Source organism: Peromyscus eremicus, chromosome 19, assembly GCF_949786415.1.
Source record: "Peromyscus eremicus chromosome 19, PerEre_H2_v1, whole genome shotgun sequence".
Classification (NCBI taxonomy): domain Eukaryota; kingdom Metazoa; phylum Chordata; class Mammalia; order Rodentia; family Cricetidae; genus Peromyscus; species Peromyscus eremicus.
Window position 1 is genome coordinate 61,270,548 of NC_081435.1, and position 18,460 is coordinate 61,289,007.

The 18,460-nt window shown below is 43.5% G+C and overlaps 1 protein-coding gene across 1 annotated transcript in view; it reads right to left on the reverse strand.

Moving 5' to 3' along the window:
- Me2 (malic enzyme 2) overlaps positions 1-18,460 on the reverse strand; it is a 48,429-nt gene that overhangs the window by 15,316 nt on the left and 14,653 nt on the right. The window contains exons 4-12 of the mRNA XM_059245874.1: positions 16,552-16,701; positions 15,000-15,075; positions 13,116-13,277; positions 12,743-12,846; positions 9,707-9,816; positions 9,517-9,614; positions 8,955-9,068; positions 5,928-6,042; positions 3,662-3,804 (exon numbers count right to left, since the gene is read on the reverse strand). Coding sequence (XP_059101857.1) covers positions 3,662-3,804; positions 5,928-6,042; positions 8,955-9,068; positions 9,517-9,614; positions 9,707-9,816; positions 12,743-12,846; positions 13,116-13,277; positions 15,000-15,075; positions 16,552-16,701 — 1,072 coding nt within the window. The remainder of the gene's footprint in view (positions 1-3,661; positions 3,805-5,927; positions 6,043-8,954; positions 9,069-9,516; positions 9,615-9,706; positions 9,817-12,742; positions 12,847-13,115; positions 13,278-14,999; positions 15,076-16,551; positions 16,702-18,460) is intronic.

Genomic DNA, 18,460 nt, shown 5'->3' on the forward strand with positions numbered 1-18,460 from the left:
CGACTAAAGAGAATACATTTTTTAAAAAATGTAAAATTTTATGTGTATGAGTTTTGCCTGCATGGATGTCTGTGCACCGTGTGTGTGACTGCTGTTTATGGAGGGCAGAAAAGAGGAGAAGATCAGTTTAAAAAAACTCTTTTATGCTGATTTGTGACTGATTTGAAAAGTAAGGATTTCAATCGGTATTATAGATTTAATAATAGTCACAAGAATTTATTTTTCTGACAGAGTAGTGGCAGCGGCAGAAGGAGCTGAGAGAATAAACACTCTAACAACGAGAAAAGGGAATGCTAAGTCCATCTGCAACATGAAACTGCGACCGAACAAATTCTCCAAGTTCTGCTCTGGCGGTGACATTCCAGGCTGTTTTATGCTCATGTCCCCTCTGGTTACTGTGGAGTGACACTAAGAAGTACGTCCTACAGAGTTTTAAAAGAAGCAGAGAGGAACCACAGCAATCAGGGGTTGGTGCCAGGGGACTGGAGAAAGAAGGCTCTGAGACCCATTGTCTCCAGCATTCCAAGCGTTTCCCTTCAAGGTGTCTGCTGATCTCCACAGCAGCCTGTGGCTGAGACCCTGAGCAGCTCTGGGGAGGCTCCGGAAACACAGGCAAACAGCAGCTCAGGGAACACACGGATAAAGGTTCTCAGTAAATACCTCGGGCTGCCCAGCAGGAAGGAGCGAGGAAGGGATGGAAGCCGAGCCCTTACCTGACTGTGTGCCAAATGGATTAGAGCCACAGAGCCTGGCCTATCAACCACTAGGAGGTAAAGGCCCCAAGCCTCCAGTAACTGTTAAACCTGCCATCCATGCTACCCAGCATTCAGACAAACGGCTAAGCTTACCAGAGAATTACAAACTAATGATGGGGGTAGGGTGGGGTAGGGGGTGGGGGGTAATAAAATGGATTTCCAGAAAGGGAGATTTTGTTACAACCAGAAACTTTAACTATAATTTCTGTATTCAGGAAATGAAATGAAAAGACAGAAAATTTCAACAGTGAGATGCGGCTGTGCAGTCCTCTGATCTGGGCACCTGGGAGGCTGGAGCAGGAGGACACTAAGTTTCAATCTAAGCTACACAGTGAGAGTTTACAACAACAACAACAACAACAAAAAAAAAAACCCAAAAATCCACAACGGGAAGAGATTCAGTAGAAAGCTGAAAGGTATGCCAGAGGACAAGTAAGTATTAAAATGACACCTGAGGCCGTGAGATGACACAGCTCAGAGGGTGAAGGGGAGGGCCGCCCGCCTGACTCCTCCACTTTTATCCTCAGGACCCACGCGACAGTGAACGCTGGCACTGGCCACCAAATTGTCCTCTGACCAACACACACGATGTGGCATGAGTCTGCCCACACATATAAACACAAAATAGTATGTTTTTAAATTTTAGAGATGGTACAGTCCTATTAATGATCTTGATCATTTATTTATTTGTTTACTGGAGGGGTGTGTGTGCAAGTTCCTGCCAAGGCACACAGGTAGGGGTCAGAGGGACAACCTGTGGGAGTCAGTTCTCTCCTTCTACCACATGGATTCTGGGCACTGAACTCGGGTTGTCAGGGTCAGTGGCAAAGCCTTTACCCACTGAGTGACCTTATCAGCACCCATATCATTATTTTTAAAAGACTCAACTTCTGAGAGATACAGTGTTTACAGTTGATATCTAAGATCTTTAAAATCATCTGGGGAGATATGAAATAAACAAAATTACCAGTGAGTTTTTAGCAATGAGAATAATAAAGACTTATTATTACATTCTCTATTTATGAGAGTATAACAAAGCCAGGAGGTGGTGGTGCTTATGCCTTTAATCTCAGCACTCAGGAGACAGAGGCAGGCAGATTCTGTGAGTTCAAGGCCAGAAAGGTCTACAGACAGAATTCCATGACAGCCAGAGCTACACAGAGAAAGCCCGTCTCAAAAAGACCAAAAAAAATAAAAAATAAAAAAAAAAGTATAACCTAACAATTATATTCACGAATATTCATATATTCAAGAAATTAAGTAGGAATTAGGCATATCATGGTAAACAGAACTGTAAAATTCATATCCTAGGGCCAAGGAATACATCTTAGTGGTAGCTTGGTGGCCTAAATGTGCACATCTACAAGGCTATAGGTTTATTACACAGGATAAAAAAAGAAAGAAAGAAAAAGAAAGAAAGAAAGAAGAAAGGAAAGGAAGGAAAGGAAAGGAAAGGAAAGAAAAGAAAAGAAAAGAAAAGAAAAGAAAAGAAAAGAAAAGAAAAAGAAAGCTCCACTTCCTGGAGTCACTTTGACCATCTACAAAAACGGAAGAAGTGATTACCTGGTGGAGATTAAAACACCATCCCACAGAACACGAGGGAACCCCCACTGCACACATATGTGCATACACGGTACACACATACGCTCCTGTCTGTAACTGACATGCAGTACAGCAACAGTGTCCAAGGCCCAAAGCACCGACTCGCTAACCGTCTGGGTGAAAGTAAGAAGTCCCGTCCAGACAGCCTCAGTTCACAGCAGAGCAAAAGCCAGCCCCAGTGCAGGCAAAAGCCGACAGCGAAGGGCATCTGAAGGGAGTAAAGTTGTCGTTTATAAAGTAAGAAAAAGAGAGCCGGGCGATGGTGGCTCACGCCTTTAATCCCAGCACTCCGTAGGCAGAGCCAGGTGGATCTTTGTGAATTCGAGGCCAGCCTGGTCTACAGTGAGTTCCAGGACTGTTTCACAGAGAAACGCTGTCTCCAAAAAAACCAAAACAAAAAAACCAAAACAACACAACAACAAAAAACCAAAAAGAAAAAGAAAAAGAGAGCAAAATTTCCACAAGTGAAAACTATGTAAGAACTGGCACCAAGACCCTAAGGACAGACTGACATGGAGGGAAGGGACCGCAAAGTGGAAGGGGCCAGGCCAGTCACAGTGGGCGGCCCACACAACCGAAACAGTCTAGACACGGCCACAGCACCCACTGCGCAAACGCAGTCTCACAAGAGGCGATGTGGCACAGCAGACACACCAGCCCTGTGTTTCCAAAACAGAAATGACACTCAACTGCCAGCCACCAAGCTGTGGACTTGGGAGCACTCTGTCTCCGGCGAGAATTAACACAAAGAAAACCACACCCAAGTCCGTGCTGAAAACCCGGAGCCATGACGGCAAGACACAATTCAGAAACAACAAAACAGAAAAAACAGTTCTTAAAGCACTGAAATACAGCAACTGTTAACTCCATGTGGGGTGAAAATGCCCTTCAAAACGAAGGCGAAATACACTACTAAAAGACTTCCTCAGACCCACACTGAGGTTCTTCTGGGAGGAGGATTGTCCCAGATAGAAGCAGACAGGCAGGAAGGATGGTTATAGAAAAAAACAAAACAAAAACGAAAACAAAAACCTTAAATGTAGGCAAATCAAAATGGATAGTTTCCATACAAAAAGAATTAAGAAAAAAGAAGCATGTTTGGTTTCTATCCAGAGAAGCACAGATGCCCAGCAGGCGGGCGAGTGAGGGGTAGTCATGAGGTAACCGCTCTCAGAAATGATGGGTTAGACTTGGTGACCCACGGCCATCGCCACTTAAACACTGATGAACGACACGCGCACTAATGTGTGACTACTGAGCTGATGGACCACCGCAGTAACCTGTGAGGTTTGCACTGACAATACCTCCGTAAGTGTGTAGGCCTCTTCAGCCGTGCACTCAGCCTGTGCCGTAGGATTACTCAGCGCAAATATTATGGGTCTTTCATTGATAGAGGCCATGGCTTTGATGACGCCAGGAGTAAAAAGGCGGCCAGCACCTGCCACTCCTACAATAAAGGATGAAAAAAAAAAGTAAGCACGGGCATAACAAACCGGTTCTTGCTAATTGTTTTTATAACACGTTTACCATAACGAAACCACAGGAATCATTACAAAGATAGATTTTTGTAGTGATGGGAGAATACTATGGGGACACAGCTTCAGATACGAAAAGAGAAGTAATGAAATGCCGAAAATTTTCACTTAAATATTTATTGGCTAGCTCACACAGTAAGCTCTAGGGAAAGCGGTAAAAAACATGACTCCTCCATTCTAACCAGGGACGAGACAGTACTGTGAGAGTCTACTCATCCAAGGGTCCAGAAACAGACCCTCAGAGAGATCAGACAGTAGCTACAAGGGCCTGGGGAAGTGCCAAGTCATTTAATGGGCACAGTTTCAGCTTCAGGGGTCGCAACCCACAGGTTGAGAACCACTGCTCTGGAGCTAAACAATGAGTGGATACATTCTTGTTTCCATATTGAGTTTTGAGAGAAGTGGAGTAAAAAAATGTTTTAAGATTTCTTCTCAGTATAAAAGTAATAAGAGTTCTTATCAATAAAAAGAACAGGCATACTTTTCTCAGCATAGGAACTCACTGTGAAGGTTTACGGTTCAACACTGAACAGAGTTCCTAAATGAAAGCTAGAAAAACACAAGATTGAGAACTCAAATCTACAGCTATACAGGGAACAGCACTGTATCTGTGCCGAGAACTCGGGGCTGCGTCAGTACAGAAGTCAGCGACATGGGCCTCACAAAACACACCCAAAGTTTCCGCTTGGCTGCCAATGACATTCCCACTCTGCACTGCATTTTCCCGGTACAGTCTTGAAATGACCTTGGCCTTTTAAGGTTGCATTCAACAGTCACAACTCTACAAGTAAAACACTATAAAGAGCCAGGCATGTAGTCCCAGCGCCTTGGGAGGCTCAGGCAGGACAAGCACTGGAGCCCAGGTGTTCAAAGCTAGCCCACAGGAGAGTAAGAGAGCTTTGGTTTTGTTTTCAGTGAAAGTTCAAATGTAATTTTAAAATTACATTTATCTATTTAGTGTCTGCATGTGTATGTGTGGGGGCGCCATGCCATGGAGTACATGTGGAGAGGACAACTTGCAGGAGATGTTCCTCTCCTACTATGTGGATCCTGGGAGCTCAGCTCACACTATCAGGTGTATAGCAAGCCTTTACCTGCTGAGCCATCTTGCTGGCCCCATTTCCAGATTTTTTTTTTTTTTGTACTTTTTTTTAAACAAATTTATTTAACTTTATTTTATACGCGTTGGTGTGAGGGTGTCAGATGCCCTGGAACTAGAGTTACAGACAGTTGTGAGCTGCCATGTGGGTGCTGGGAATTGAACCTGGGTCCTCTGGAAGAGCAGCCAGTGCTCTTAACCGCTGAGCCATTTCTCCAGCCCCATTTCCAGATTTTTAGATAACGTTTCAATAAGTAGTCTAAACTGGCCTTGAACTCTTAATCTTGCCTTAGTCTCCACAGAGTGTTGGGATTACAAGTGTGCACCACCATATTTAGCATGAGATTCTGTCTCTTAAAATTTTTATTCCCGGGGTGGTGGTGGCCTTTAATCCCAGCACTTGGGAGGCAGAGGCAGGCAGATCTCTGTGAGTTTAAGGCTAGCCTTGTCTACAGAGTGAAACCCTGTCTCGGAAAAAAATAAATAAAATTTTTATGCACAGTAACCAAAAATATTTATTTGAGTCAGCCCTCTTTATCTGCGGGATTTTGTATACACAGATTTGATAAATGTACATTTTCAACATAGGCTGGAAACGCTGAAGGAAACAAAACTGTGTACATACTGAACATGAGCAGACCATTTTGCATCATTTTCTATCAATACAGCTTTAAGTGTAAGCTGCCTACAGGTGTGCTCAAGTATACAGTGGGGTGTGTACAAGTTATGAACAAGTCCTACACCTCTGAACGTAGGGGACACAGGTGTGGCAGGTTTGGGTATGTCCAGTGGGCCTTGGCTCCAGTCCCTCATACACTGAGATCACCTGCAGATGCTAAAAGCAAGGTAAAATACATCAATTTACTTTAGTAATCTTCCATGATAGTTATGGCAGAGAGCTAAGTAACAGGATTATTTCTCAACAGCTTCACTTACCAATTATAACTGAAGGCTTCAGTTCATTCACTGCATCTTCAAAAGTTCCAGGTACGTTCTCTGGGGCCCAGTGAGCAAATGGTTCCTGGTTACTATCGATGCTAGCAGTCCTTCCCTGAATGTTTTCATAAAATACAGTATCACTAAGTGCATATTTAACTGAACAAATCAATTAGATACATTTTGTCCTTATAACACAAATGTATTTTTATTTACTTTTCTCTTCAACATTTATCTTCTAATTTTAACATCACAGAATCCAAAAATACAGTCCATCAAATTACATTATGTCTAGAACACAAACTTGGCATCTCTCTCAAGCACTCATTCCTTCCATGAAGTCCTCCTAAATTCAATATTTACAATGAAGAATCTTTAGTATTTTAGAAATGTAATACAGCAATATAGCAAATATTGTAAATTTGCCCACCAAGTGAGAAAAACATAGCCTACCAAATTTATGAACAGTCACACCAAAAAGTTTGTTTTGGGTACTAGGAATAGAACCCAGGGCTTTGAACATACAGTCAAATGCTCTACTGCGGAGGCAAACTGCCCAACTCCGCTCTCCCTTTAAGACAGGGTCTTGAATGGCCTAGCCTTGGCTGGTCTCAAACTCACTACATGGTTTAAGCCCTGTCCAAGCATCTCTAAGTAAGAAAGGTTAAAACTACTCAGAGTGCTGGCTTTACTGGCTCAGTATCATCACAGCTCTGGAGAGTGGGAATTTAGCAGGGAACATGCAGCGTATCCAAATGGATGACAGGTTTAGAACCACTAGAAGAGACTGAAAGTCTAAGACCCACAGGCCAAGCTACTTTAACTTTATATTCTAAAAACCAGAACCCAAACAACAGCAAAATACACTTGAGGGTCCAGGTGAACAGGGATGCTCGCCTGTGTGGAGGAAGCTGTTTTTGCCACCAACACTACAGTCCCTTTAGACTCGGACCCTTGCACTACAACATGAAGCCTGGAACTGCAGACCTGCAGAAATATAGTCCTCTCCCGGTAAACGTGTGATGTTTACAACAATTCTACTCTACATGGATTAGCAAACACTGCAGCTACAGCACCTCTGTAAGAACTGTTTAATAATCCAGACTGGGCTTTATACCCAGACTACATTCTTAGCTATTTACTCTGTCTCCATCTCTTTGAAACTGATGACTTTGAAAACAACAAAGTCTTTGATCATTAGAAATAAGTCTTCTCAAAAGCAACAAGTGCTCTTAGCTGCTGAGCCAGCCCTCCATGGCCATTTTAAACTTATTGCTGTGATTATAAAATTTCGTAAGGAAAACAAAACAAAAAAAAAACCCCAAAAAACAACATCCTCTCCCCAAAAAAGGACAGGATATTTGAGAGGACCAAAGGCAACAGTACATACAATGTTACCCCAGTATCTGGTTACGGACACCAGAGAAGGAAAAAGCACCAGAACTAGAGCCATGCACATGTCCTATACATGTAAATGTACGTGGAGACAGCATGCTCAATACATATAAATGGGAAAGAACTGTCCTGTCATGAGATTATGATGCAAACATGGGAAAAGAAAATAGTACTGCATATCGGATAGATGAAATATGTCACACGATGTAAGACCTTGTGGAGACCCACAGAGGTTTCTTGGTGAGATCCGAGCTTGCTTTTCCCAGGAGGGCTGCATAAGGAGATGATTGGACCACAGGTGTGGTTATTAGGTGTTTGGAAGGGTTTGCACTTGGCTGTACGGTATGCTTTGATCTAGCTAGGGGGGAGGTCCCTTGGCATTGGTATAAAAAGCCCTTTTGAAGAGACATAAGGGGCCGGTGGATTTTGATCTAGGTCCTCCAGAAGCTATCCTGTGTTTCTGTCTGTCTCCTCTCTGCTATCTTTCTATCCAAAAGTTTCTTATTCCTCTCTCCTCCTCATAGGAACCCTTTAAAAGGTGGGAGCCTGCCTCCCGCAGATGGTGCCCTGAACAGGGACTTAGGTTCAGGGATCCCCACAAGGCCTATGGTATTCTTTAACTGATTAAAAACAGTAACCAATGGAAAGGAATGCAGGCAGGCAGGCTCAGAGTTGCTAAAATAAGCTCCTTATTACACATGAACCGACACAGGGGATTATGACTTAAACAACATTACAACATTTAAGAGTTTCTGCTCAAATATTAGATGTATTGCTAATAGTTTACACAGAATGTTGGGTTCCAACTCAAAACCTAGTTTCAGTGTCAGGGGTGTAGACCAATGATAGAATGTTTATGCTTGCCTGGCATGCACAAGGCCTTGGGATCAATCCCCAGAACCACAAAAAATTTCAGTTTAGGAGAGTCAAATACAATCAGATATAATAAAAGAGCTTGAGAGCACAGCAAGAGAAAGTAAGTCCGGTCCCAGCAGACAGATTATGATTTAAGAATGAAGAAGTCTTTATAAGAGACAGTGTACTGGTCAGCTGTAACGGCCAACTTCACACAACAACCCAGAATCACTTGAGAAGAGGCTAAATGAAGAATTATCTAGACCACGTTGGCCTTTGGACATGCCTGGCGGGAGTCAGATATGTGTGGAAGGTGTGTGTATGCATGGACTGTCTGGATTGCCTTACCTGAGGATGGATGGAAAACCTACCCTAATGTGGATGACTCCATGTCACGGGCTGGGCCTGGACAGTGTCAGAGTAAGAGGAGCCAGACAACAAGAAGGAAGCATGCATGCATTTATTCTCTCTGCTCTGGACTGCGGTTGCGACACTTGAAGTTTCTGCCTTGGCTTCCCCGCAGTACTGGATTATAACCTGGAACTGCAGCCAAGTAAGCCCCCTCTCTCCCCTACGCTGCTCTTTGTCGGGGCTGTTTTATCACAGCAACAAAACGAAACCACGACAGACAGAAAGATGCGACGGTCTCTGCCGACACCACAGTGGAGGCCAGCTCCTGCACACTGTGGCAGGGAGTGAGATGTCCGTCTGTAAGGGGTGAGACGGTCAGCACCCCAGCCAGATGCTCTGTGGTTCCTGCAAGTTCTGCATCCTTACCTTAACTAATAAGCCGTTCTTGTCGAACATCCAGACCTTCCTCCGTGCCTCCTCTTCTGAGAGGCCACTTTCCACCATACACATAACTATAAGATTTGCAATTCCAAGTGCAGCCTGTCCAGGAAGCACAGTTTTAAAAATCAAGCCTAGAGTATGAGATGATGCTCAATTGCTCTGTATGTGAGGATCATGTTATCGGCCACATTTGCTTTATTTTCCCTTACAAATTACATAGTCACTCTGATCACAAAGTACTTATTTATTTTATAAGAGATCAAGATTCACACCATTTCAGCAAATTCTAAATTCACTGTATCTTCAATAAGCACCAACATGCTGTCTGACTTAATTTTTTTTTTCTTTTGATACAGAGTCTCTCTGTGCAGCCCGAGCTGTCCTGGAACACACTCTGTAGACCAGGCTGGCCCCGAACTCACTGCCTCTGCCTCCCAAGTGCAAGTGCGATGGAATCAAAGGCATGCGCCACCACCCCTGGTCAGTCTTACTTTATAGAAGAAAAGAAGAGTACTGGTCTGAAACTGTAAAAGCTTTAAAAACTTACCTCTCCTGCCCCAAGAAATAAGATTTTGTGTTCTGAGACTGGTTTCTTAATAACTTTTTGGGTCGCAAGAAGGCCCGACAGAGCGACTGCAGCTGTCCCTGTCGGAAAACCCATGATTTCACAATGAGACAGACAAGAGACATTATAATAAACATTTAAAATTTGGAAAATCTTTTCACTTCTGCTTTACCTTGGATATCATCATTGAAGGTACAGTATTTTTGCTGGTACTTTCTTAAGAATCTGAATGCATTATGATTCCCAAAGTCTTCAAACTGAATGAGCGTGTTCCGGCCGTATCTAGAAACAGCAAACTCTTTAATAATCGTGTTGAAAGCATCACTATTAAACAGATTTCCTGTTTACTATTTCTATGACGAGTATCTGAAAGAAAGGTATTATACTGGCTCAAGGCCTTGAGTTTCAGAGCTTGTGAAAGTCTAGAGTGCTGTGGGATGTTCTGTATGGCAAATGTGTTGCTAATTAGTCAATAAATAAAACACTGATTGGCCATTGGCTAGGCAGGAAGTGTAGGCGGGACAAGGAGGAGAATAAAGCTCAGAAGTGGAAGGCTGAGTCAGAGAGACACTGCCAGCCGCCACAATGACAAACAGCATGTGAAGATGCCGGTAAGCCACGAGCCATGTGGCAAGGTATAGATTAATAGAAATGGATTAATTTAAGCTGTAAGAACAGTTAGCAAGAAGCCTGACACGGCCATACAGTTTGTAACCAATATAAGTCTCTGTGTTTACTTGATCAGGTCTGAGGCTGTGGGAGTGGCAGGTGAGAGAGATTTGTCCTGACTGTGGGCCAGGCAGGAAAACTCTAGCTACACTAGAGCCCCAATGTGGACATCTGTTACTTGATGGACAAGGAGGCGCAAATGCGTCTATGGCCATTCTCTGTGTAAACGCTTGCCAAGGGCTCAGGAGGGTGTCCAATGCATACAGGCACAAAGTGACCCCCTAAAAGGGATTCTTTCTGCGTTTCAGAGAGCAGACCTTTGAAATGGATGAGTCTCGTTAAGTGACGGATGCCCGACAACGCAGAAAGGTTCATTAAGTAAACAGCAGGAGAGAGCTATCAGGTGAGTGCGCTCTGGTGAACGGGAGTAAGAAGGAAGGCCGTGCAGGTATGGTAGCACATGCATCCTGCACCAGAGGAGCTAAGGCAGGAGGAGCACAGGTTTGAGGCCAGTCTAGAAAACATAGGGAGACTGACTCAAACCAATAAACCAAGACAATAAAAGGCAAAACAGCCTGGAAAGGGAGCTAGCTGCACGGGGTCTTCATCTGGGAAACAAGTAATAGACGTAAAGAGGAAAGTTAAACAAGGTACACTCTAGTGACCCCGGATTTTCAGGGTTCACACTGAAGACAGGGAGAAGCTGGCTCCTGTTGAATCCCTGAAGGCTAGAGAGGAGGGAAGAATTCACAGAGGCCTCCTCCTAGCAAAGGTAACCTACCAGTGGTGTGTGGCATGTGCGAGTGTGGGGAGAGGAAAAACAGAGCAGCAGCCAGGAGTCTACGACGACCCAGGAAACGTGCAGCAGATGCCATGGAATACCAGAACAAACTGGAAAGTGTGGAACAGTCCGGGGCCAAGGCGGTCTGGATCTCTAAGAGGACAATACCTTGTTGTCCAGGGAAGGAAAGTGAGAAAGAAGAGGCGGTGTGTGGGAAGATGAGCAGTTCAGCTCTGAATCAGTCACCGTCTTTTCCTCTACAAGGAATTCATGTCTGAGTATCTCCACGTGCCGGTAATTTTAAAAGCTGAGCTAGAGTTTGGAAGATGGTTCAGTGGGTAAAAGTGCTTGCCCAGTAAGTGTGAGGTCCTGAGTTCAAATACCAAAAACCCTAAAAAACGCTGGACTCAGTGTGAGCATAAATAATCCAGTACTCTTACAGAGAGACAGAAAGCAGAGGCAGGAGCATCTCTGGAAGCCTGTGAACCAGCTAGCAGCATAAAAAGCATACCACATAAGAGAGTATGCAGTAGAAAAAAACAATGAAGAGACCCCGTTTTAAGGTTGAAGGTGAAGATAGACACAGGAGCTTGGTTTTTGACCTCTACACGCTTGCCATGGTACATGCACCAGCATGCACACACATAAATGCATATACACGCACACATGTGTGTACACACACAGGGGAGGGGGGGATGGAGCACTAGACCATAAAGATGAACAATCTGGGTTTTAAGCTGTGGTAATAGAAAACCACTGAGAAACTTCCAGGGGGTAAAAAAAGTAAGGCAATACACATTTTTGCAAGATTAATCCCAGTGTTAGATGGAAATGAACTAGAGAGAAACCGGCTGGAGAAGGGCTTAGAGGAATCCAGGGGAGGTGAAAGGTGGCTGTGGTAACAAGAGACACACTTCTGAGGCATGCAGATAGTGGTACCAGCGGAGTCTGAGGAGGCTCTGATGGAACGGCTGATGAAGAAAAGTCATAAACGGCACTGAGATTAAAGGTTTGACAAGGGGGTGAACGTTACTGCCATTATTAGCAGTTAGGAATAGAGAAGGCAGGCTGTTTGGAAAGGAAAGAACTCAATCTGAGATAGGAACAGGATACAGTGATAGAATTTCTCAAGACGGGATGCCCCAGCAGTTTGGAGTGCAGGGCCACAGAGGTGGCTTTGATGAGTCACATGTATGGAGGCCACAATTTACTGCACATGCAAGAACTGAGAGTCCAGCTTGGTCATACAGTGCTTGTCTAGCATGTGTAAGGCCCTGAACTCCATTCCCAGGACAGCAGCCCACAAAAAATCCCAAGTTCAACCCACGTAAAGGCAGATGGAGAGAACAGACTCTACAAAGGTGGCCTCTGGCCTCCACATTCACCCCAAAACACACTTGCACACATCTCCAGAAACAAACGAATAAACCCCACAAAGTGAGCCCAGGTAAGACGTCAAAGATGCAGGAGCGCTCTGGTGGAGTGGTGGGAATTAGCTCGGTCACGGAAGGCTTATGGGAGGAACGCACTGTGCGAGTTTAGGAGTTTCCTTCTAGATGTCATGTAATCCTAGCCAGCAATGCACAACAGAGGTACCATCTTGTGCCAGCACGTATCAGTGGGCATGAAAAAGTTCCCACAATTTAACCCTTCCCTCACATGCTCTCGGGACATTAAAAAAAAAAAAAAAAAAAAAGCAGAATGGTGCCCCCCGCCCCCAGAAGAGGTTCTTTTATAACCATGAGCTTCACAGGATACCTGTCAGTAATCGCCTTCATAAACTCATCAATCAGGTCATCATAGAGTTGGGAACGATCTCGCTTCTGATACAAGCCCATATAAAATGGATCTTTTAATAGTGCCTATATATGAAATTGAATACAAAAATAAAGTCTTTTATTACAGTATTTGTTTACATTAAACATATAAAACTTTAATCCTTAAAGAAACTTAATAGACTTGATTCACTCTTATTTATATAAACATTAGAAGCCACGTTTAAGACAAAGATTAAGATCTAAAATGACAAGATTTTCCCTTCACAAATCATCTTCAGAGATGGCTACAGTTGGTTGGTTGGTTTGTTTTTTTAGGATAGGGGAGGCTGGGCCAAAAGGAGGGTGCTACTCACATTATTATCGGTCCCCACGTCGATGCACACAGGCAAGCACTTCTCAGGCTGTATTCCTGCACATGCTGTATATAAACAAAGCTTTCCTACTGGAATCCCCATTCCATAAACACCCAAATCTCCGAGACCCAGAATTCTCTCTCCATCGGTCACCACGACAGCCTTCATTATAAATAAAACAAAAAGCGTATTAAAAGCTGCCAGAAGTGGGAACAAAGAAGTGCATTTTTAAAGAGGATGGACTCTCGTGTTCTGCTTCTACTCTCGCCCTCAGAAGCAGAATCACTTCTTACCTAGCTCCAAACATAACCCAATGAGCATGCTTAAACTAGGACTGCTGCCTATTATGAGGTATTGAAGGAGAATTAACTAGACACGTTTCCCATCTGACTTTGGCTTGGGAACAGAATGAGGGGACAGGAGGATCAAGTTATGTATTCTTTCCTAGTCTGAAACACAGGAGAAGTGAATTAAAGTCCAAAGTTACCACAATAAAAAGTCTAAAAATAAACAGCATGATTTCCAAACCTAGGGCCATCAAGAAAAACCTTAGCAAAATAAAGGAGAAAAACAACAATCTAGATTTTTTGTTTGTTTGTTTGTTTTTTGAGACAGGGTTTCTCTGTAACTTTGGAGCCTGTCCTGGAACTCGCTTTGTAGACCAGGCTGGCCTCGAACTCACAGAGATCCACATGGCTCTGCCTCCCAAGTGCTGAGATTAAAGGCGCACGCCACCAACGCCCGGCCAACAATCTAGATTTTAAATACATATATATATATATGCAACTACATACAAGTGTGTAAAATGATACTGTAAATTTAGTTATTTTTACCAAATTTTTCCTAAATTATCTGAACTAATAATTTTGGAAGGGTGGGGGAGAGGGAGGCAGTGTCCAATTTAGCACAGGCTGGCCTAGAATTCCTTAAGTAGTGAAGGATGACCTGATCCTTGTACTCTCACCGTGGAAGTGCTGGGATTGCACATGCTGAACTCACGATTCATCAGTGTTTGGGAACGAGACATTCACACTAAAGGCTGTAAGATGACTGCAGTGACAAGCACAGTCACCCAAAGGCCTTTCAATAAGTTACTCAGTTTGCTTCATGAATTCAGTTACAATGACCACGGCTTATATTTGCTACATTTAAAACTCTCTTGATAGTACAGTATTTGTCAAGGATCTAAATCTACCTTAGACAAAAAGAGACAGACAGACAGAGACAGAGAGATAGAAAGAAAGAACATACTACCCTCCAGAACCAAAGTTCCTCTGTCATTTCCTTCCTTTTCTGAGCCTGGGTCTCATGTATCCCAGGATGGCCTCCAACTCAAGCTTCTGGGCCTTCTGTCTTTTCCTTCCAAGGGGAGGGACTACAGGATTACAGGTCTGTACCACCACACTGGGTTCACTGGGTTGAGCATTCGATTTTCTCTACCAAGAAACTAAAGCGCCGGGCGGTGGTGGCGCACGCCTTTAATCCCAGCACTCGGGAGGCAGAGGCAGGCAGATCTCTGTGAGTTCAAGGCCAGCCTGGTCTACAGAGTGAGTTCCAGGAAAGGCACAAAGCTACACAGAGAAACCCTGTCTCGAAAAACCAAAAAAAAAAAAAAAAACAAACCAAACCAAAACACCTAAAGCTGGAGGGCTACAACCACTCGCTTTGTACACTAGCGTCAACGTCTCGCTCAGAGCAAAGCACTGTCCTGGTGATCTGTCTCAGAGTGATTACTGCCGGCACCTCCTCAGACACAAAGCACACACCTGCATGTATCCGTAGGTGTAAACAGCTCAGCGCAACAAGGGAAACTTGTTCTTGGCGATCTAAAGTTAACTTACAAGGAGGAGAAGACATGTGAGAAGGAGGGTGTGCTCTTCGTACCTTAACATGATTTTCGGGCCAGTTATCCACAATTGATCTGACATGACCTCTGTCTGAGATTGAAATAAACAATCCCCTGCAACAGAACAAAACACCTTCACATTTCATGACCGATATTTTCTATGTCTTTGTCCATAATTGGGATACTTAAAGATACTCTAATAAAGCATCAAGATATGGTTTCATTTCCAAGCACTGATTTATTTCTAAACACTTCAACTCTTTCAAATGATAACTATGCTGCTTACAGAATAACAAAGATTATTGTTAACTGATGTGATCATTTTCCCAAAAAGAAATGTGTCTCCATTGCATGGTCTAATTATCAAAGTGAAAAATAAAGAAAAATTCCTACATAGGAAACAAAGAATTCACGCTGTAACAGCATCCAAAAGCCCCGCCCCGTGTGGTTACGTCTCCTGTCAGTTCTCATCTGTGGTGCGCACGAGAATCACTCAAGGAGCTTTTATAAACTACACCCGGGCCCACGCCTCGACTAACTGAACCACACAGGGTGAGGTTTGGCAGCACACTTCCCAGTTTCCTTTTCTCCTTTAAGCTGAGTTGGGAAACACTCTTCTCAGAAGAAACCACACATGTGGCCAACCACACTAGGCTATCTCCTAGAAATGTTCTGAATACTTTGGTAATAGCACCATACAGGTTCAACAGTGCTTTTCGGTGTCTGCCAGGGAGTTTCTGTCACGTAAGCATGGAGGGTGCTCGCTAAGTTCAGGCTGCTAGATCTTCTTCCTCACCAGAAGCTTGTGGGGAGAGAGAAAGTTGGCAGGGTTCAACCTTTTAAATAATTCAGCAGGTGCTTCTTACGGACTCAAGTTTGAGAGGAGTCTTCAGACTAGATATGTGTGTGCGTGTGTGTGTGTGGGGGGGGAGATGCTGTCATTCCTGATCTAAATGCCTACAAGGATATCAATATGTGAGCTGGCCATGGGAAAAAACAAGGGATCAGAAGGGGCAGAAAAACTCAGAAACCGTCTCCGGCAGATCCAGCCCGTCAATTTCCTCTCAATGGTCTGTTACGGTTCTGTCACCCTTAGGTGGCAGGCAGCCATGTACTCCCCCAAGGACGTGAGGCACACGGAGGAGGAACTCTTCCTACTAAGATGTCTGACGGTGCTAGAACGGTCTGAAATTAAAATTCATCAATGCTAACTTTTCTTTTAAAAGGGAGGACAAGCATTAGAAATTAAAGCTGATAAATGAGGAAGCCACCCCCAACCTGGCAAACTGCCAAAAGGCTGAAGCGTAATTATGACCTGGGGAGGAGAAAGGTGCAGTTACTATACAACTCCTCTAATAATGGCAACAATTATTAGGAGCTAGTTAATTGAGCTATTTCTACAAAAACAAGAGATATGAACACGTTGAGTCTTTATAATACCAATTCGGCTTTTAATACAAATTAGGCTTTTGTGAGGCGAGAAATCTGGCAGGGATATGACCGCAACACACAGAAATCTAATTAGATATTACAGAATGTTTTCCTTACACAATCATCAATGGCATATTTGTATTTAAAAACAAGCCTTACTTAGGTCTTCTAAAGATGTGTCCATATTGGGAACAGGCAAGACCAACTGTTGGTGTATATACAATTGGCATCAGACTTTCAATATCATCTTGCAGTATTCTATAAAACAGTTTTTCATTTCTTTCTTGGATGCCCATTATATAGATGTATCTAAAATTAAGCACAGCAAATAATGTCTAAGTTAGCTTGCATCACACTGAAAAATTTGACTTTTGAAAGTTAACCTAAATGTCTAAAACTGTGCACCTTCACATACATTCATAAACACAGACACACATGCGCCCATACCTCAAAAAAGAAACCACACCAAAACCCTAAGTTATAATTCTGTAACACACAGTACTGAAAATTAGCAGCACACAGGAGTACTTAAGTGTTAGATGATAACCAGAGAAACGACAGCTAACCCTTTGACCGAAGGCCTGGAAACACGAAGGGGTCAACAGAGGCCCACATGTAAAGGAGAAGCTAAAGGAAATGGTGTGCATCCAAATGTCCACCACACACTGAAGGCCTCCAGCTCTGCTCTCAAGTCCAGGACACAGGAAGCCGCCAATGCTGGAGAGTTCATAATCCAGTTGTGTTGTAAGTGTTACTGGGTATATGGAGCAGCAACACCACCAAGAAAACAAGGGTCCATCTAGAGACCATTCTTAATTTCTTTTCTCTCTCTCTCCCTCTCTCTCTCTCTCTCTCTCCCTCACTCTCTCCCAGTATCTTTCAACTATGTCCACTTCTTCTCCCCATATCCAGCCTAAACCACTAACTAGTCTTTAGACAATTTTCCTTTTTTGCTCCAATCCATTCTTTTAAAATACAAGATCTGTGATCATTTCTAATTGCTCTTAAATGAATTGTAAATGCCAATAAAATAAAGCTCAAACCCCTAAAAGTTACAAACCCTCATGTACTTTCCGGCCTCATTTCCTCTATCCTGACTTACTTCATCTCCTTGGAAATGATACATCAGATGGCCCTGTCTCGTTATCTGCTAGGAACAGTTCCTGACTCATGTCTCCTAATGTAGCTCTGAGGCCATTCCCCTCTCCTACTGTTCTGGTCCCACCACACCCTATTATTTCTACTGTATGCAACTTCACATTGCTTTTGCACTGTTAAGAAAAAGAAAAAAAAAAAAACAAACCTCAAGGGAGTGACCATCTGTAAAAGGGAGGGTATATATATGTGGAGGTTATATGCAAATACTCTCTCTTATGCCGGGCTCTTACAGTGAGCCGTGGCTTTCAGGTAGCCATGCAATCAAAGGTCAGCAATTTGCTCTGAAATGGATTGTGTTGTTGAGCTATGGTATTTGGTATGCTGGGTGTACTAAACACACCTTCACCTTATAATATTTTCAATTTAAAAATGGTTTATTTGAACATAACTCCATTTTAGGCTGAGACGTCTGTATTTCTATATTTTATTTGGTGAATACTTAAAAACCATTTATACAAATGAACTGTATTTTCTATATAACTACCAGAGACAGAAATGCCATCAATAATAGGTAGAAATTAAAGAGAAGATTTCTCCTCACTCTAGGGAAGTAATCAAAAGCAATCAGGCTATAAAATGGCAAAGATGGCTTTCTGAAAGAGATGACGGGGTAGTAAAGAAACAGACGACCCTTCAGGCAGTGGGAGGGAGCTGTGCAACTCTGGGCCTCCTCCTCCGACCACTCCACCTTCACCCTGCCTCACACTGATCTTGTTCCTACCCAGGTCTCCCGGAATTCCACACATCACAACCCTACCCTCCTCCCCAACTGTCACCATTTGAGAAGTTACAGGTACACACATCTCTACCACTGCACAACCCTACCTACCAGAGCATGTATGTCCCCGCCCACCAATCAGTCAACTCCAGACAGACAGGCTGACTTTCACTTTACAGTACGGAGCCTAGA